The sequence below is a fragment of the Bombus bifarius genome, unplaced genomic scaffold, assembly GCF_011952205.1.
Source record: "Bombus bifarius isolate JDL3187 unplaced genomic scaffold, Bbif_JDL3187 scf7180000009832, whole genome shotgun sequence".
Taxonomy (NCBI): Eukaryota; Metazoa; Arthropoda; class Insecta; order Hymenoptera; family Apidae; genus Bombus; species Bombus bifarius.
This window is the reverse complement of record NW_022885363.1, coordinates 220,888-242,129: the sequence shown is the minus strand read 5'-3', so window position 1 is coordinate 242,129 and position 21,242 is coordinate 220,888. Positions and strand designations below refer to the sequence as shown.

The 21,242-nt window shown below is 38.4% G+C and overlaps 1 protein-coding gene across 18 annotated transcripts in view; it reads left to right on the top strand.

The window, feature by feature from the left end:
- The window catches only part of LOC117215851 (bromodomain adjacent to zinc finger domain protein 2B-like), a 232,859-nt gene extending 212,030 nt beyond the window's left edge, over window positions 1–20,829 (top strand). For 7 of the 18 annotated variants that reach the window (XM_033462354.1, XM_033462358.1, XM_033462357.1 and 4 more), the window contains 18 exons: window positions 349–912; window positions 1,670–1,693; window positions 6,503–6,568; window positions 7,176–7,220; window positions 8,284–8,337; window positions 9,376–9,574; window positions 9,646–9,765; window positions 11,264–11,837; window positions 12,248–12,467; window positions 12,561–13,302; window positions 13,383–13,643; window positions 13,742–14,240; window positions 14,363–14,708; window positions 15,592–15,713; window positions 15,789–15,930; window positions 16,039–16,169; window positions 16,981–17,265; window positions 17,465–20,829. In XM_033462354.1, coding sequence (XP_033318245.1) covers window positions 349–912; window positions 1,670–1,693; window positions 6,503–6,568; window positions 7,176–7,220; window positions 8,284–8,337; window positions 9,376–9,574; window positions 9,646–9,765; window positions 11,264–11,837; window positions 12,248–12,467; window positions 12,561–13,302; window positions 13,383–13,643; window positions 13,742–14,240; window positions 14,363–14,708; window positions 15,592–15,713; window positions 15,789–15,930; window positions 16,039–16,169; window positions 16,981–17,265; window positions 17,465–17,642 — 4,572 coding nt within the window. In that variant the 3' untranslated portion in view covers window positions 17,643–20,829. Of the gene's footprint in view, window positions 1–348; window positions 913–1,669; window positions 1,694–6,502; window positions 6,569–7,175; window positions 7,221–8,283; window positions 8,338–9,375; window positions 9,575–9,645; window positions 9,766–11,263; window positions 11,838–12,247; window positions 12,468–12,560; window positions 13,303–13,382; window positions 13,644–13,741; window positions 14,241–14,362; window positions 14,709–15,591; window positions 15,714–15,788; window positions 15,931–16,038; window positions 16,875–16,980; window positions 17,266–17,464 lie in introns of those variants that run through there. The other 11 variants (XM_033462365.1, XM_033462371.1, XM_033462363.1 and 8 more) reach the window with 10 other exon arrangements.
- Window positions 20,830–21,242: the final 413 nt, after the last annotated feature.

The window sequence follows — 21,242 nt, the reverse complement described above, 5'->3', positions numbered from 1 at the left end:
GCGTTGAAGAATCGTAAGATCGCTGGTGTAGAGCCTCTTAGTTTGTTCTGTTCCAACTTTCAGTTGGTTACGAAGCTCGAAAAAGGCTCAGCCTATCCTCTTCACAGTGAGACCACGCTAGAAATCCAACCACCACCTACCACCACCATCACGACCACTACCACTACCACCACGATCATTCACCCAAGTTGCTCAAAACAATTGTTTACGAACGTCCTCCTCGAACGAAGGACGGGCCACCGTCGTCGAAAAGAGCGACGGGTATCACTCGCACGCGTACCACCACGTAATCACGTACCGCCGATTAACACGATCGATTATTGGGCATCCCTAAACCTACAAACGCAGGGTCGAAAGCGGCTAGCGTTCACGATCAAGCAGAAAATGAAGATCATCCAAGAGATCGAACGCGGTAAGAGCAAGAGCGACGTGGCGCGCGAGCTGGGTCTGGCTAGCAGCACGGTGGCCACCATTTGGAAGAATCGGGAAAGCATCGCGGAGAGCTGGAGGAACCGCGACATGATGCAGCACTCTGATGTCGAGGACACGGTCGCAAAAAAGTCCGGCCTGTCCTCATCATCGTCGAATTTGGCGTCCGTCACGTCGTTGGTGACGAACAATACGGTGTTAAACACCGTCAACACCACCAACAGTAGCACCACCGGCACCACGTTGCCCACCGCCATCGTGGTGGCACCGCCACAGGTGCAGGTGGTGCCGCCGCCACCACCACCGCCTCTCCCATTGCCGACCACCTCCGCCACGGTCGTCCCGTCGACGTCGCAACCGACGCAGCTCTCCACACCGCCAATCTCCAGCACCATGTCCACAGGCACCACCACCACCACCAACGCCAGCATGGACAATACTCAGCAGGCCCAGACCCAGACGCAAAGTCAGGAGCTTCTGGAGGTAAGATGTCGTATGACGCCTCCCGACCCCTCACCGAAATACCCTCAGATAACTCGAAAAAAAATCGAGTTACCAACCCCAAAATTCTCTCCGCCCTCGATCATCCCTTTCAGGGGAACCTTCCATCGCGAGTCGCGTCCTCGAGGTTTTTGGTCATGTTCAGATGGAATTCACGATGGAATTGTGGTTGGTGAGGAATCCATAAGCAGTGATTTTTTGATTTGGAACTTGATTCAAAGTTCTTCAATCAAATGACACTACTGTAACGATGGTTCGGTGATATTGAAATTTTCCAGGGAGTCGCTTTTCTTTAAAGAACGTTTCGCTCAACGCGAGTCTCGTTTCATATAATTAGAAGAAAATGTATTGGTATATTTAGCGAAAGCAAATTGATTCGTCGAGTGCGAAATTACTTTCGAACTGGAGCGTTCCCTGAAGAAGTTCTTTGCCCGAAGCCGGTTTCCGGCACCGCTGCCATTCTTTCCGCGAATCTTTTGTCCATTAGTTGCACTCTCGATTAATTGCTTTCGAAGAATCCGCTGTCTCTCACCTTTGCCTCCATGCTCGAGAGTCCCCCAACCCGCTTCGCGGGACGCGAACTGCATTCTACGATCCTACATCGTCATTAAACCCTCATCGACTTCATGTTCACTAATGAGCGTTACCGTCGTCCTTGTGATTTCTTCGTTCAATCTCCTCCTCCCCTTTCTCTCCACCGTCTCCTCTACATTTATTTTTTTCTTCCGATTTGCACGAGGACCCAGACGAAGGACCTCTCGAGGTAAGACTACGATTGCCTGGTTTTCTATGTCGTCCATCCCATTTTTTTGCGATCGACATCTTTTCTCTAACCTGTCTACTCCATGCCCAACTTGTTCCTTCCATCATTTCACCGTCTCTACTCTGTCCATTGCTAGATTAAGTGTATCACGATGTGACAAATCAGAGGTAAGATATTATACTGCGTCTCTTTCAGACGTTTCTCACGCCAAGTATTTCACATGAACCATATTCCGCGGACCATACCACGTGTTCTTTTTTCTTTTTTTTCTTTTTTTTTTTGTGTGTTCTCAATCGTTTGCATCCGGCATTTCTACATTGATCATCTGTGAATCTTTTTTTATATATTTTTTTTTCCTCATCATCGACCTTCTTTATGTTTTTTTCATTTTTCTCTGTTCGCAATTTACACGCGTGTCTCCCTTTAATTAACGAATTCGGGATTTTTGTTGGTTCTCTGGAAACAGTCTGACCAAGTCACGAGTTTACTCTTATTTTCCCGCGTGCTGGTTCACATGTTCTCTTCGCTTGTCTTTTCGTTTCTTCTTCGTAGTGTCTGCAATAATTTCTAATCGCTCGAACGATGGTCCGGGTTCCCTTCGACGAACACTTGTCGCGAGAACGACGCCTCGTACCGGCCACCATCGTGTCGTTTAACGTTTTCGGATTATCTTTTCTCGGTCGGGATCGATGGGTTTTACACGCGACACCGTCGTCTGTTTCTTATTAGGCCATCAAACTTTACCACTCGAGCTGTTAAACCGTTTACTCCCTATGGTCGCGTGCGCTCGGCATTACTCGCCATGGTTTTACCATGGAAATTCGAAAGGCTTGGCCGAACTACAGAGACTTTCTCTCGAGATTTCGAGACGACGTAACGAGTCGAAAAATGCGATGGTCGAAGGTACGAAACAGGTACACGAGCACCAGTAGCCACGTTATAAAATACCTGTGCATCACGTAGCGATCGAATGAAAGAGGACACACCACACACAGCCGCACACATACTCACACATAACGCGTGTGCACGTGCGCGCCAGCGCGTATATAGATGCACACACAGTGCTTTTGTAGGGTCAGAGACGCCGGGTGATAACAATATCGACATCCCTGGCACACGCCAAATTGAGTCCGTTTTTCTTTCTCTCCTCGGCATTTTTTTTTTTTTTTTTTTTTCAAAACGCAATAAACGCGAGAAAATGAAGTTGGAACTGTCGATGGGTTTTGCAGGGTGGTTCACGCGGTGTCGCTAACGTGAGAATTTTTAAAGTTAATGGCGTAATCTGGCAGAGGATTTTTTGATTTAACAGAAAACGTGATATCGTCGAAAGTAAGAACATGCTTACGTATATGTACGTCTGTCTTTTATTTTGATCGAACTCGAAACAGAGATATCGAGAATCATTAAAAAGGAATGTTCATGATCATTGAGAAATAAAAAAAAGTTTCCTTTGAACGTCGATAATTTTGATAACAGACCACGTCGTGCGAATCACTTTGTACAAGGCAAAATGAATCGTATTTAATCGGTGAAATTAAATCGTCGAAATAAAAGAGAGAAATTTGGTGAAATTACTTTGGATTTCCAAATATTTAAACGACTGTTCGTATAAGACAAATCGCGTTATATCGATTGCAATAAATCGACCTTTTTAATCGGTCATTTGGACGCACATTTTAAAGACGGTGCTCAATTCGGCTCGAGTGCCATGAGAAACGAATCGTCGAACTTTTCTATTGATTTACTTGATGATACATGAGAAAGAAAGTTTCGAGATTCGACGTCGATATTGTGACGAAGATTAACACAGTATGCGTAGAAGACACAAGAAACCTTCTATTTTTTTTTTTCTTCAATTACACGTGAATGTACAATATCTGCGAAACTATGACGATAAATTAAAAAAAAAAAATATTGTAATACCGACTGTCGCAATGCTATCCTGTGCCTAGCTTCTCCTGTCACTATATATACAAGAATAACAGCTAGCTACATGATTATCCAGCATGCCATATTTTTTTCAAATTTTTACGTGTTCTACCCGATTATCGAGTACCGCTGCCCGTGCAAATCAAGCGCTTTCTTTTCCTCTCGCTCGACAATTTTCCTTTTTTATTTTTATTTCGTTCTTTTTTATTTCGTTCTCTCTCAATTTTCTCATTTTTTTTTTCACGTCTCGTTTTATTTTTTTCGCCCCTCTCTTTATTTAAAGTCGAGAAAACGCTGTCGCGTGCAACATATAATATTATCTACTCGATTAATCGTACCTACGCTCTCTTTATAATTATCGCTCTTTATTATTACCGTTGCCATTATTCTAATTACCATTATGATTATGAATTATTATATATCGAATACCGACCACGCTCACAGCTATTAAGAACTCTTTGTAATTTAAACAGGCTACTGTTCCACAACACGTTCTAATTAACAAATACTCTACTATTTTTATCAATATAGCAGCTTCAGCGATTAATACGACTCCGATATAATATCACTATAATATGTGCATAATACATAAGGCGAGTATATATGCTTGGCTCCTGCATGCGCTCTCTTCCTGTTTCTCTTTCTTCTCACAATTTTCTTCTTCACGTTCTTCCTCTTCTTCTTCTTCTTCTTCTTCTTCTTTTGATCGCTTCAAAAATTTACTCTTATACTCTCTTTTTTAACACTTTTCCACTTTTCTACGTTATTTTGTCTTTCGTCTTTTTTCTTGTACAAATTATGGTGGTGGTTTACAATATATACATATTTATATATACATATTACTATTATATATATATTATATATATACACACTTTTTATATATATATATATTTATATCAATTAAATATTTCATATGTTGTCTATATATTTTTCTCTCTGGTAGTTGGTGAGAAGCTTTTGGTTTCGTTCGATAAAACCTCAACCTCACTTCTCTTCCATGTTCCGTTTCGTGATCCGTGTAGTCACGCGGTTTCCTCGCGAACACGGAACACGTCGGTTTGTTTCGACTTCTCTGCTTGGCTGCAGTTCTTTCTCTCTGTTCGTCATTTCCATTCTTCTTTGTTTTTACGATTTCTCTTTTCTCTCACTCTCACCACGTTATATCTGTATATTATCATCACGTTTCAGTTTTCTTCTTTCTGTCACCAGATTTTCCACGAACTAGCATGCGTACGATTTTTCACCAGTATATTTCTTTTCTTTCTTTGTTTCTTGGAAGATTCCGGTGCAAGAGATTTCTCCGTCAAGAGTCCCGTGACTCGAACACACGCCGTTTTTATGTGTGCAATTACTTCTGTCCTCGTAGTTGTTTCCAATTTGTATCTCGGTTTGATCCACTCGTTCACCAATTATGTAGGATGTTACAAAAAGAATTTAAGATTCAGTGTATTTGTAGTACATATTCACTCGGACGAACAAAGAACGTGGAATCGGTATAAGACTCAAAATCGATCGTCTCGATGAAAAGCGGGAAAACCTATTTTCATGTTTATAAAGGATGTTCGATGTGTTTTTCTTTTATTACTTCGATATTTTATGGGTTCACGTATGCTTTCCGTGTGTCGTAATAGACGTGTATTTTTAATAGATCATTGCCGTATCGACCACGTTATTATTAATCAACAAGCTGCAAATGTTTATGCAAATTATCAAGACAAAAGTTCCTTTCGCCTATTTAATACTTTTATATTATACTTTAGATATTTTATATATCTTTGCACTGCGTGTATTTTTGCATTTCTAGATAAGTGTATATAAATCCGCAGTCGTTACAAAAAAAAAAAAAAATCCAAAACATTTCGATCCATCTCTCACCATGAATTTAAATATCATCTTACGTTGGTCGAAAAATGTAGCGAATACAAAACTCGATATAACGTGGAAAGAATTAACTTTGGCATTTATATCGAGCCAAGTCTTACATTTTCTTTGTAACTACCTATATTTGGATTGCTATTCTCCGCTCATTGGCATATTCTTATCGATTTGTACGTTTATTCATTTCTCAAGAAAAACGGATTCACCGAATTACCATGAGTTTAATGAAATCGAGAAAAGGTTTACGTCTCGAGAACGATTTTTTATCAGCGGATACTGAAACCGACCAAAATGACGATATCGAGCCTCGATTGGAGAAATTAGAATTTAGACACGCTAGATTAGACGCTTATCTCCCTGTCACAGACTCTGCTAACGTAGTCGAGTTCGCTTCTACACTGTAGCGTTTGAGTTACGAATAGCACGAAGAGATCGGATTTTCCACAAAAAAAAAGACCTCGCGAAAGAACAATTTTCAATGAGAATCTCGGGGCTTCTCCAGATTTTCAACGTAGAAATTTTAGACCTTGCAGAGAAGAGAATTTCATAGAGGTACACGCGGTGCACACGGTATCTAAGAAGAGAAACGATCGAAAAACAGAATATTGAAAATACTTCAACAGAAAAATAAGATCAATGTGACAGAACTTCCTGTATAATTCTTCTTTTTGTTGCTCTTTTTTTTTTATAAAATAAACATCCAATAAGATCCTTCGATTAGTATAGATATTAGCATAGATATTAGTATAGATAATAATATCGCGTGATTGTCGGTGAAAAGAAAAAAAGAAAAAGAAAAGAATCTACGGAAATTCCCCTCGTGTGAAATCGAAAAAAAAGACAAAGGAAAAATAGACGATCTGTGAATTTAAAACGGTAAAACTCCCCCGCGAAGGTCGAGAAAAATAAGAAATCAAATTAAGCAGAAATGATTGTATAAGTTTGACCCTGCAAAAAAATAATGATGGATGCGAGTGACGTGTGTATATGGCATGTGCGCAGGCTCGGAAAAAACGGCAGGAAGAGGTGGAGAAGATACGACTGGAAGAGCAACAACGGAAGCAACAGGTAATCCTAAAATCGTTGTTACACGTTAGCCTGATTTCTCTAAACCGTAACGTTCCACTTCGTATTTTATCCCGTCTCTGCGATTTATTAAAATGAAAAAAAAAAAAAAATACCCGACCCTGAAATTGCCTAACTTTATTCGAGCTGCGCTTTATTTAACGATAAATTAAATTCCAACTTGTTACTCGACTCTTGCTTTCCGCTATAGACTCGATTGCGAATTTTATAAAATTATCCTCTATTTCAGCGTATTTGAAAAAATTTGTAAAAAATTTCAAAAGCCTATTATTGTTAATTCGTGGCATGAAATTGGCGTTTCATCGGCACGGAAAGTTGTTCTCAAAGCGGGATGTTGTTTGTCATTAACAATTTGGCCATAGGAATTTCCTTTTTGCTCGTTGAACGATCACACGTTTTGTGTCTCCTCCGTCCCCCCCCCCCCGGTTTCTGTCATTTTGTCTTTCTTTTTCTTCCTTCCTATCGTTTCGTTATTTTGTCCCGTGCGAACATACTCGCGTCTCGGCAGCTTCGTTAGTTGCTTTTTAGAAGAACGATAATTAACGAACGAGAGAAAAATGACTACGAGAATTCTCTTGTGATTTCCCAGGAACGAGAACTGAAGCGGCAGCAGGCGGTTATGCTGAAAGAACAGGTGAGTGCAAGCAGATCTTCTATCATTTTCAAAGATCATTCTCGCGTATCGTCTCATTGCTGTAGAATAGATGGTGTGTATGTGTGTGTGTGTGTGTGTATTTTTATTTCTTTCGTAGAGATATTAGCTTCTGTTTTTTATATATTTTCGACCTATACAAACAGCTTATTACGTCCATCCGTCTCTCCATTTACTAATCTGCTAAGCAATTAAATATTGAATTATATTATCTGTTCATTTTTCACTTTTATCATATTTTTGTTTCTTTTTTTTTTTTACATCTTTTTTTTTTATTTCAATCAAGCATTCATTAATTGTTACTTCTATAGATTTCGTTTTTTATTCAAAATTTTTACATCCCTTTCGGTTTTTTTATATTGTATTTTTTTTCCTTCTAAATTCTTCATTTATTTATTTAAGAATTATTTCATTTGACTTTGATCTTCATACGAAAGCAAAGCTACACGACGGTGAGGAGACGCAAAGTTTTCCGTTATTTCGTCATTTCCACAGACACACGCTACGTCACACTGTTCTGTTACATATGTGTTTGCTTTTCTTTTTTTTTTTTTAGTTTTGTGATGTAGCACTGTAATTTCGTCTCTGTGGTTTCTTGAACGTAGATTTCGCGGCACACTGCCGCATCCCTATGGTTGCCTTGAGTTTTCGTTTCCGTTCGTTTGTGACACAGGCGTGAATTTGGTCTTGACGTAGCTATCTTATGGAATTAGACGATCCGCTTGAACGTAACGTAATTACGATTCAAACTACGTTTTTTTCCAAAAATAAAATCTATATTTCAAAGTGTCTTTGATCGACGTTGATCTAGATACGATAATCGCGAACTATGGTCACTATGATGAACACAGATGTCAAACAGTCTTTTTTATATGATTTAAAAAAGAAATTCTTAAAAAGACAGTTGAAAATTTATTTCTCATGAAAGATTTGATTTTGCAACGTGATTATAAGACGCGTCAAAGAAACCAAGATGTACTGTTAGTTTTGAGCGCGTAAAGTTAGTTTGAGCACTGGTGGACTGTGGATATGTTTTGTGCCGCAGATGTACATGCAGGAGCTCACCAAGCAGCGCGAGATGCTCTACACCGTCGAGCTGGTATGTCTCATACCCAATCTAGTTTAAGACGACTTCCTTAAAACGGAACGAATCGAATTTTCATCAACTTTAAACTCGTCACTGTCTACGTCTCGTGTCTGTCTAAGAAAGGAGGAAATAAAGAGTAAAGCACAGTCGATCGATTAAATCCCAATCCATACGTACGATACTTTTTCATAAGCCAATAATTTGTCAAATTTGCGGATAGTCTTACTGCGAATTTAAATTGAATTATCATCGCTTTGTTATCATTTTATCAAGCTTAATTATGGCAAATTATATAGTTGTGATATGGTAAGATTGAATCGATAGCTCGCTAAACGATGAGTAGCGGAAAGGTAGACCGGCTGACGAGTTCAAAGTTATCAGGTTCACTTGTGCGTCACTAGTTGAAATTAATCTGCACTCGCAGACTCGTCGGTTTCTCGTCGAGGATCTTAGATCTGCCACGAGTTATCGACGATTGAAATCGCATTTGAAAAATAATTTCGCCACGCGAACGACACTAATGCTTTTCGAGAGATCCACGTTCACTAACCAGTCCCTCGGTAACGATGTTTATACCCCGTCTCAGTGATATCAGTCATTTTGCATCCTAAGACGCTTCTTTCTCGCTTCGTTCATATCGATATAAAATTCAGATGCTTGCATCTCACGTAATAATAACAGAATAACGAGTAAAATATGTAGAGAAATGGAAAAGAAATATCATACTAAATAGAACGCTGTGTGGACATCAAAGCGCAGTGATCATTCGAAAAATAGTAGACGAAATATCGAACAGTGTGGTTGGGTAAAAGAAGAGTTTTTTGTGCACGGTATTTTTGAACAAAACCAAAAGTCGAATTGCCACTATCGAGTTTGTAGCTTTCTCTGAAACCAGCATCTTTGGAAACGGTCATAGAGTTTGCCGTAGTCCGTGCGTGTCAAAGTTGTGCTGCTAACGAGATCTTTTAAGAACAATTTTCTCTGCATGGGACGCTCTCTGTTTTATTTTATGCCTTTCGTTCGTTACATTCCTTTCCTTGGATACTTTAGGAGAGAGAACGAAGGAGACAGCACATGGCGTTGGTTCGAGCGTTGGAAAATCGACGAAAAATGGAGGAAAGAGAGAAGAAACGGTTAGAGGCGAGAGCCGAGAGAATAGCGACGAAGGAGAAACGAGCTGAACAGAGGAAGGTTGAGATGGAACTGATCGAACAGATCAGAAAGCCTGTCGAGGACATGGAGCTAACGGGTATGTCTCTGCCAAGCTTTTGTTCCTCGATTATAGAGCTTCTGTGACACAAGGTATTTCTCTGTTTCCAGATCACAGACCACTGCCAGAATTGAAACGACTACCTGGTCTCAAGCTGTCCGGTCAGGCATTCGCAGACATTGTGATGGTGTTCGAATTTCTGCATAATTTCGGCGAGACTTTAGGCTTTGGTGGGTTTAATTGTTCATTGGTTATGGTAGTCTTTGATTTGCAATAATTTTCCTGAAACAGATTATTGACTTACCACGTAAACCTCCGTTACGTTGGTTCCTTCTTCGCTAGGATACTGAACAATTTGTTCTTGACACTAGAACTTTCAAGCTGATCAAACGACTGATTCACAATTTCCTGACAAAATATGTAGATAACATTTCTCTGGTATTTCATATTTTTTATGTATCTTTCGCTTTGATTTCTTTGGTTACAAGTTTTATACTTTAATCTTCGTCAGTTGTAATATTAGATCGACCAAAGACACGACTGCCACGTCTTTCAAGATTTCCATGCTTATAAATCATTCTATTCTACTTTTGGAGCATTAGAATAGGAGAATGAATCAATTTTTTCCTTACTATCAATGATCACCTTGAATTGTGTGTCGAAAAAGATTTGAGACAATTCTAAAGTTAGAAGTAGATTAATTGTTCATTGGTTATGGTAGTCTTTGATTTGCAATAATTTTCCTGAAACAGATTATTGACTTACCACGTAAACCTCCGTTACGTTGGTTCCTTCTTCGCTAGGATACTGAACAATTTGTTCTTGACACTAGAACTTTCAAGCTGATCAAACGACTGATTCACAATTTCCTGACAAAATATGTAGATAACATTTCTCTGGTATTTCATATTTTTTATGTATCTTTCGCTTTGATTTCTTTGGTTACAAGTTTTATACTTTAATCTTCGTCAGTTGTAATATTAGATCGACCAAAGACACGACTGCCACGTCTTTCAAGATTTCCATGCATATAAATCATTCTATTCTACTTTTGGAGCATTAGAATAGGAGAATGAATCAATTTTTTCCTTACTATCAATGATCACCTTGAATTGTGTGTCGAAAAAGATTTGAGACAATTCTAAAGTTAGAAGTAGATTAATTGTTCATTGGTTATGGTGGTCTTTGATTTGCAATAATTTTCCTGAAACAGATTATTGACTTACCACGTAAACCTCCGTTACGTTGGTTCCTTCTTCGCTAGGATGCTGAACAATTTGTTCTTGACACGAACTTTCAAGCTGATCAAACGACTGATTCACAATTTCCTGACAAAATATGTAGATAACATTTCTCTGGTATTTCATATTTTTTATGTATCTTTCGCTTTGATTTCTTTGGTTACAAGTTTTATACTTTAATCTTCGTCAGTTGTAATATTAGATCGACCAAAGACACGACTGCCACGTCTTTCAAGATTTCCATGCATATAAATCATTCTATTCTACTTTTGGAGCATTAGAATAGGAGAATGAATTAATTTTTTCCTTACTATCAATGATCACCTTGAATTGTGTGACGAAAAAGATTTGAGACAATCCTAAAGTTAGAAGTAGATTAATCATTGAAGCATTACTGATCGAAATCGTTGGCAATCTTTTATTCGTGAGTATTGATCGCACATAATTCTATTAAAATTTACTGATCATATAATCTTCGCTCATTCAGATATGGAATCGCTCCCAAGCCTAAAAAGCCTCCAACTCGCGCTGCTAAACGATGAGGAAGCTGAGGAAGAACTTCTTTCCGTGATGACACATCTGTTAGTATGCGCTATCGAAGATCCAGGAATCCCTCAACCGGCAAGGCATACAACCGGTCTTGGTCAAAGTTTACGTCAAGCTGATATAACGCACGCTAACATCAGCGAAGTCTTACGAATCTACTTATACGCGAACGCGACAGGAGAAGTGAAGGCTTTGACGGGAGTATGTTTGGAACGAGAGCGTGACAAAAAATTCGCAGATCATCATCAGAATGGCGGTGACTATGCCTCGACCTGTTCAGGAAAGAACGCTCAATTCTACGAACACTTGCACAACAACGAAACATGGAAGATGTCCGAGAGGCTGAGGGACAAACCATTCCTGGCCTTGAATCCCACGCATAAGGCGCAGATGCTCGCGTTTCTCTGCAACGAGCTATTGCAGAACAAGGCTGTGATCCGACAGATCGAAGGTAGCTTGGAGACGGTAGCTCAATTGAGGAAAGAGAGATTTGTGTTGGATACAAAAATTAGGAAGTAAGTATTTTTTTATGCTAATACTCTGATGTATACTACCACTTGGCGTTACTATACTTTTATGTAATTTATACTATCTTAAATATTCAAATAGTTTTGTCGCTTTATACTAACTTTGCTTTGAATTTTTCCAACGTATGTAAATTAATGATAAATTATTAGTTAGAAGCAACACTTATTAACTTTCCAAGGAATCGTTAGACTATAAATTTACATTACCTATTGGAAAACATTTTATCAGATCAATGATACTACTATATAATCACAATAGTGATTATGAAGAATAAAATCATTGCAATTTGATTTATCGGTAATCTTATAATTAAAATACATTTGGTTAAAGGTAAAGAAGTGTCCAGATACTGCATATCTTTGTGATAATGATTGATTCTTTTCCATCTTTTTCGTAGATTGAGGCAGTTGCATAGTCGAAAGGTTCGAATGGAAGCAGTTGGCGTAATCGTTAACAAAACTGGAGATACTATTACGATCGAGAAGAAAGAGGTTGACGAAGAAGGTAACACGACGTCGACAGCAGTGGGGACGACACCCACTCCTGATGAAATTCATCACGAAGACGAGGTTGAAGACATGTCCGAGAATGAGAGCGAAGGAACTCAGCCCGAGGAGGTAAATTATATAGTTCAATAAATTACAATTTAATAAAATACAGTTGATTGCTCTATTCTGAAAGATGGTTTAATTCTCTTGTGCGTAACTTAGGAGGAGGACAAAAATCTGTCCGGCGAAGAACTGGGTAAAAAATTGGATAAACTGTTGAAACAGTCAGAGGAACAATTGCAGAAATTGAACAGCTTCTCGAAACAGCTACGAGCACATATATTTGGGCAAGACAGATACTGGAGAAGATACTGGGAGCTGGCATGCGCTGGTGGCATCTTCGTCGAAGCCATGGAAAGCGCTGAACCAGAAATCCTAGAGTTGCAGGCTGAACTAGACGAAAAGTACAAAAACGTATCGATGGAGGAAAAATCAGAAACGAAGCAGGAGGACACCAAAGTCGAGAATCGCGAGAACGAAGCTCCTAACGACGTAAAGAAGGAGAAGAAATTCAATTCGAGCGAGCAAGAGGCCGACGTCAAGCCTTTGGCGGACAAAACGAAATCTGAAAGTGAAGATGTTAATTGCAAGAAAGAACCTATGCAAAACTGCGAGAATTTGGCGAACATGAAGGAAGAGAAAAAGAATGATTTGGATAATTCGATGACCGATGCGAAGACCAACGTCACGTCTGAAGAGATTAAACAAGAAACAGAGATAGTTAGTATGGATGTCGATATCAAAGAAGAGACGAAGAAGGAGAACGACGAAGCAGATGAAGACATGAAACCAGCGGTGAAGATAATGGAAGATAAAATCGTCGAAACAATTCCAAACGGTGATAAGTTCAACCATGTTAACAATCTTCATAATGGAAAAGAATTAAACGGCACCTTTATATCTAGTAAGATTGTCTCCATTTACTGTTGATGTAAAGTATTATTAAAGACGTTTTATTAATCTGCTTTACGCTAATAATTCCAGATAATAGCAACGAATCCAATTGGTTCTCGATTTTACCTCGCGAGACTTGCGATACTCCAGGACCAAGTACCAAGCAAATATTTGGAATAGCCGAACCAACCGAACTGAGAATACCAGTGTTCCCTCCGCCGGCTAGTCCAAATTATGACAGGTGCGATAGTCCAGCTCCTTTGATTTTGACTCAAGACGAAGCAGCGCAACTTGAGTATTTGAAAGTGCATGGTTTACCACCCCCTGGAGAAGCCAAACCAGTACCAAAAGGTAAGTAACATATGCTAGAGCTCTAGCTAAAAGACATAACTAAAAGTTATGTTTAAGATAAATTCTTAAGACTAACGTCTCTCTTCGTTCATATTTAGATTTGAGATATGGTTGGTGGAGAATAACGGACGTAGACACGTTTCAAGAACTATTGGAGCACCTTCATTCTCGCGGTGTTCGCGAGAAGGAACTAAAACGTACAACGTGGGCGACCATGGAATCTTTCCTAGCTGTTACGGGCAAGATCAACGTGGACCCTGGTAACCTGACTGCTACCGAACTTCAAGCGACACCAGACGAACCCGACACACCGATTCCAAAACCAGACAACCCGGCTGACTGGAGTGAACAAGTCGCATTACGGGTAGATGCGCAGCTCTTGGAACAAGTCGAGGCTCTAGAAGATAAAGTCGCAAATGCCAGCATGCAGATCAAAGGCTGGAAGTTACCTCCACGAGCAGGAACCGAAGAGGCAGAAGAAATTGAAAAACTGAACGAAATGGAGAAAATTAGCGCGGTTGAACAAGCTCGACAAAGGTTACTGTCCCTGGAAGCAGCTATTGAAAGGAGATACTTAAAACCACCGTTAGGCGTTTGGTAAGACTATCTACTAGTATTTAGGCTTTACATACCCTAGTTATTTTAGTTCAATATTATTCTAAAATTCAAATGTTTTTCTGTCTGCATTTCAAATTTAAATATTTCATTTTAAATTATAGTACTGGAGATCCAAATCTAGCGGCCTTAAAGGCAGAACAAGCGGCCGCTGCTAACGCAAATTCGAATAATTCGGATCAGAGCAATCAGACCCCGATACCTCAAGAAGAAACAACTCCAAGAGGGCTGAACAACTGGCGAGAAGCAACGGCTCGAGCACACACGTCCGCTCAGCTCGCCATGGCGCTTTATATGTTGGAGGCCAGCATCGCTTGGGACAAGAGCATCATGAAGGCTGTGAGTCTAACACCAGCTAGAAACTCGGTCTGCGTCAAGCTACGAAACCGCTGCGTCTCACTCAAAGCTACCACTCAATACAATCAGCTATTGACTACTTCTCAGGCCTCTGTGGGTATTCGCACTAACTTACTAACCAAAGTATCCTTTTTACTTCCTGCGTGACTCTTTCGTCCTTCCTTGCACAGTGAACCACAGAGAACATTATCGCTTTCGATGATGATTGGTAAACGGTTCAGTCAAACGAAATGCTCTTACCGTGGTATTTTCCAATAATATACATACTTACATACGATATTGTAAGGAAGTTTAATACGAATTAATGGTAATTTTTATAAGTGCGAATAATGCGGCAGCCATAGTTGTAAATTAGCGAAAAATTAAATATAGAAAAATTAAATTATTTGATACGCTTTCATCATTGTTATTTGAAATAGTTTGATATTTTATCAATTCTAAACTTACAAACTAAGTTACTTTAAATTGCTATAATTTGAAAAATGAATAATACGTTAACAAGTTTAATGGTGGTTAGAGTCTAACGTAACGGTAGCATGCAAGAAAATATGCCGCTTATCATCTACTCATTTTTTCCTTTATTGCTTCATATTTTTCCTTTTGTAGAGTAGCTTCGATGTTTAGTTATAACGACTTTATACTATATGCATAATCTAAGCATCGAAATATATCTATTATTCTTTTATCCCGACTCGCCATTTATACTCAATCTTAATCACATAATAAATTATAACAATGACGATATGCACGACACGAACGGAATTAAAATGCTTTACTCTCATTTCGTTAATTAAATATTCCTGAATGTTGATTTATCCCACTTATTTATTGTATTCTTTGCTTATTAACATTTATTGCATCCATGGGGTTTAGCTTTAAATGCTTGAATAACAAAACGCTGAAACATTAAAATTAATTTACCCCGAACAATGTGTTTTAACATTTTAAATTGGAAAATTTTCTTTTTCTGTTACAGAATTGTCAGTTCTGTCATAGCGGAGATAACGAAGACAAACTATTACTGTGTGATGGTTGTGACCGCGGCTATCATACTTATTGTTTCCGTCCAAAAATGGAAAACATTCCTGATGGTGACTGGTAAGAAATTGTATCTTAAACGTACAAGAAATAGTAAAAACTCGTTTTGTAATTAAACGATTGTAAATATCTTAGGTATTGTCACGAATGCATGAACAAAGCTACAGGGGAACGAAACTGTTTGGTATGTGGAAAGAGGGTTGGTAAAAATTTAGTGCTATGTGAACTCTGTCCACGGGCTTATCACACTGACTGCCACAATCCTGTTATGCCAAAAGTAAGAAATTATTTTATCTATTGTTTACAAACCACAGAATGTATTGAGGCTTTCCTTGAATAAAATATCTTTATCTGCTTGATTCACGTGCATACTTGATATTTTCAGATGCCAAGGGGTAAATGGTATTGTTCTAATTGCCACAGTAAACAACCAAAGAAGAGAAATAGTAGTCGAAGGAGTCATACCAAAGGGGCAGGCACCAGAGAAAGTGAAAGTTCTGATCATCCACCAGCTAGGTGATTACGTTAAAAAACCAAACATTGTCAACTCGCTGATTTAACAACGTTTCATACGAAGTATACAGTAGGGAAAACAGCTACGAAACCATGACTCAATAATTATAACATTGTTCAGCGAACGTATACGATAAACAAACAATTTCCGATCGAATATGAAACAAAAGAACCGCTTTAAAACGAACGAACATAGAAAGTATACACTGTTCTCATGCGATTATACCGACTTATATCCTCGACTCGTATCGTACATACTCGTCGAAAGTTATTGTTGTAAAGAAGTATTTACTCCATACAGGGTGTTCCACGATAGGTTAATCGTAGTTAATGTTGTTCTTCTACTAACTAAAAAGCAATCATCGATACCCTGTGAATATACCATAGCGTCAGGTCCCTTCTCGTCGGGGGACACCCTGTACTTTGTACAGCGTGTTACGATCATCAAGTATGGGATGGGTATTTTCTTAGAAAATTCGTCGTAACGGTAGTGCTGCCTTCAGGTTCTATGATTACTCGAAAATGTATAATAATAATAATAATAATAATAATAATAATAATAATAATAATAATAATAATAATAAACCATAGAAGGGCAAAAAAAACGGCGAGAGAGAAAAAAGGGAGACCAAATATAAACGAAAGACAAAGAGTCAGAAAGACGAAATGTTCCATCGAGAACAACGTACCCGTCTCAAGCAGAAAAAACACGCTCGAGTCTTAATGCATTCGTCCAGAAGCTTTTATGACGGAAAAACCTCCTGCAAACGAGAAAGATAAACGTGCAAATAATTTCTGTTGTTTTGCGTCGCAGTCCAACGCCGTCAACGGCATCGAACACACACGTAGAGGACGTCAGTTCATCGGAACCGGCAACCCCAACTGCTTCGCCACGGAAGGAGGGAAACAATAGGACGCTCACGAAGAAACAGCAACGAGAGTTGGCTCCTTGTAAGGTGCTACTCGAACAGTTGGAGCAACAGGACGAGGCCTGGCCGTTCCTCTTGCCGGTGAACACCAAACAGTTTCCTACCTACAAGAAAATTATTAAAACACCCATGGATCTCAGTACGATCAAGAAGAAATTGCAGGACTCCGTGTAAGTTACACGCGTACCAACGACTACTAGTTAATTGAACGTACTCTCTATTTAGAAATGCCTCTTTCCCTAAACATAAAAAAAAAAGTAAACAGTTCACCTAAGATCTCTAGAAAAAAGCTCTAACGTGATCGTCAGCTTCAATCCGAACAAATTGGAAAATTGCCGAATATGTTCCAAAGAGTGCTTCTCGATACAGGTACAAGTCTCGCGATGAGTTTTGCGCCGATGTCAGACAGATGTTCATCAACTGCGAGGTATTCAACGAGGATGACAGTCCCGTGGGGAAGGCTGGACACGGGATGCGCAGTTTCTTCGAAATGCGTTGGACCGAGATTACTGGCGCACCACCTCCACACCCACAAACGCATAGCTGAGGCTCGGTTCGCTCTCGCAACACCTGCAACAGTTTTGCCCACTTCTACTACTAGAGGATAGATCCCTTGACATATAGTATCATTAGGAATCGTCCAAGAGACTAACGGCGAGTCCTGTTTTCTCTGTGCTCCGTCGGCCTCGTTCTAGCGGCTGACCGAACAACTTTAATACTAATAGAGAGAAAACAAAAAACAGTAATAGGAAGTCCACGAATACGGGTACATCTTCGTATGCGTCGCGTTACGTACGTGTTACACATTCGCCTCTTCTCATCCTATGTACTCGTTACTCACCCGTAATCGACGCTCGCGTGGCTGCTTCTCTCCTTCTAAGTACACACATACCTTAATACTCGAAACTAATCTAATGGTGACGAACGTCTTTAACGGCTCGTACTTCCCCTCTCTGTAGCATCAACGGCGAACTAAAGAAAAAAACCGCGATGTTGCAAGAATTATATATATATATATATTCGTCGAGATGCCTCTGCTGAACGAAACTCAAGTTACGTTTAACGAACAACATAAGGATTGTTAGTAGGATCATGAGAGAAGTTATAAAACTTATCATGGCCGGAAGCCGTGACAGAGACTTTACGATATAGATTACATTTTGTGATTCGGAGCTTCTTAAGATCGGCGCGACTAAAAACACCCATGTATGGGAATGCATCTACTCGTTCGAAGCCTCCAAACTCCCTGCTTCCCGAGTAGAAATGAAACTCAATGCAGATGGTCACTGTACTTACTGAATAAAACGAGTAAATTTTTGCCTAAGCAAACAAGAATGTAATTTGCAATTGTATTATACGGGCTTAGTGCCGGCGTGTCGGCAAAAGAAATATTTTGCAAAGTAATGAATGTGAAAAGAAGAGGTATATATAAATATATATAAATATATATAAATATAAATATAAATGTATAAATATGAATATAGTGTATATGTATACTATATAGATAGTCACGTCACACGAACATGCAACACACATACACGTAACACTTCTGCCCACGAAAACGTCAGCACGATAAGGGTAACATTTGCTGTACAGTAAGATATACAACAGAATGACGAAGTCAATCTTCCAATTAAGGACGGAGTTAATGCCATTCCACGGATTCTTTGTCCCTTTCTTTTTATTAATTCGCTTTTTACTTTATTTATTTATGTTTGAATCATGGGTGAACGGAAATGAGGCTTATTTGATTGAATGATTGCACACAAACAGAGTATCTTAATAACTCGACGTGAATTTTTATAAAAAGAAATGTAAATCTCTTTACCTATGTCAAACGAAACTTGATAAGTAATTAATTTGCAAGGGAGAATTAAACCTATAAGACATAGGATAAAATAAAATATATGAACGTTGGAAAATGTAGTCTGTTAAAGTCTGAAAGTGAATGGTTTTTGTTGACTAAGTACGTTTTAATAAATCTGATTTAGTATGGCTAAAACTAGTGCTACATTAACTCAACTGATATCATTCGGATTCAAATATCATATATGAAAGCAATATGAATTAAAAATTCCATTTACCTTAGAGTGAACACAGTACAATTGTATGCGTTGAATGGCAGTCGCTTTTAACAAAGAAAGAAAAAAGTTATAAATTTTAAAGCAAGGCAATGGACTATCATGTTCACGTTCTTTTTTTTTTTTTTTTTTAACAAATTAAAGCAGTTTTATCCTACATGGTGCGTAGCGTTACACTGTGAAATGTAAGCGTCGTTGAATTTTATCCGCGTCGAGTTCCGACAGGACCTCGAGTTTGATTGTTCGTAATAATAACGCGAGTTTTTTAAGCGATAATCGATTTCTCGATAGGATTACAATAATGTAATATCTCACACGCAGTGTACCCGGGACGATGAAACAACCCAAACACGTTTCGAAACAGATATCGTGCGACAGGGCGATGTAAGAACATGCTACGTATGAATGATGGTGTCGGTAGTAAGTCTTGGATTCATTAGATAAGCCGCGGTACCTTCGTAAATGTGACCATCGCACGACGATAAAACGATTAACACAAGAACATTAATGATATCTTGTTTTTTATGTAATTGATGTACATTATTGCTCGTAATAGCGGATAATTATGTAATAACAACGGTTAAAAAGAGAATAGAGGAAGAAAGAGAGCGAGCGAGAGAGAGAGAGAGAGAGAAGTGGTTCGGCCGTAGTGATATGTGCTAAACATTCGTAGTATGTAAAAGTATTAGCTAGATTATAAAATGCCGCGTGAAAACGACTACAACGTGAATGACGATTAACGAAATATGCAGGGTGCGGCTGAATACGCAAAATGGATGTATTGTCGTCCTGACATGGTCTAAGAACGATCGGTAACAGTAAGATCGTAACGAGTAAAAACGCGCGTCTTTTTATTATCACTTTTTAATTTCATTTGCAGACAATACGTTTATATTAAATGACCATATAGTCATTTTCTTACTAATTTTTTTATTTCCGCAAATCAATCTATATATGTACGTCTCGGAATTTTTCTTCTTTAGGACGATCGTTGGTTTTCACAATGATAAATAATATAAAATATACAACGTTATATATTTTAATACGTGAGCGCATTGTCGGGGCATTTCGCGATCTTACCAAACGTTCTTAGAATGCAAGTCGACGTAAACGTATGCGTGAAACATGTGTGTACATCACTTTATGCACGCCTTGCACCCTCGTATTATAGTCGATGCATTAGACATCTCATACATTCAGATACACCACCAATAACAACAAGAACAAATAATTTTTTAAGATTCAATTATTATTTAAATAGTACAGTTACATTGTTAGTATGAATAACGACGCTTTTTATACGAATTTTAGTTTTTAATGTCGATCTTATGATATATTATATGGTATAATGATAATGACAATGGTAATAACAATAACGATAAACGATATCGATAATGGAACAGATTAAAGAGAAATTAAAAACTGCGCAAATGAGAAAGGAGAACACGAAGAGAGAACGAAAGAAAAGGAATGAGTGAGAGTGAGAGAACGAGAAAAAGAGATTATTGGAAGCCAGAGTGTGTGTTTAAGCTAGATGATTGTCTATAGTATAAACGAAGGCATACAGTAGGTAGCCTCGATGCTATTTAAACAGACTTAATTAATGTATTGCAAATGAATTAATAAAGTGTAAGCGAAGCGTGTATCTGTACAGTGAAATCTTTTTTTCTCAATTATTTCAAAACGCTTGAGTTTAGAAATGGAAACGTTCTTTTAAGTTATCTCTTATTACTTCGTAATTTGTCAATGACTTTTTTATATCAATATGAATAGACATCGAAGCATATACAATTTTTTTTTAATACATTTCTTTTGACACATTTTCTTTAAAACACTTTCTTTAGTACATCTTTAACATGTTAAATAGTATGACGTATTAGTGACCGGAACTAAACTTATCAATGGCACATGGTACATAAAGCTCAGTTTAAGTATATATTTAAATTTAAAAGAGTCATAATTGTAAAATTTCTAATACTTTCAATATTCTAAATAATAATATTCTAAAATACTCTAAATGCAACATAAAATACTTAACTAATTTGCTTTCACTGGGATATGTTCAT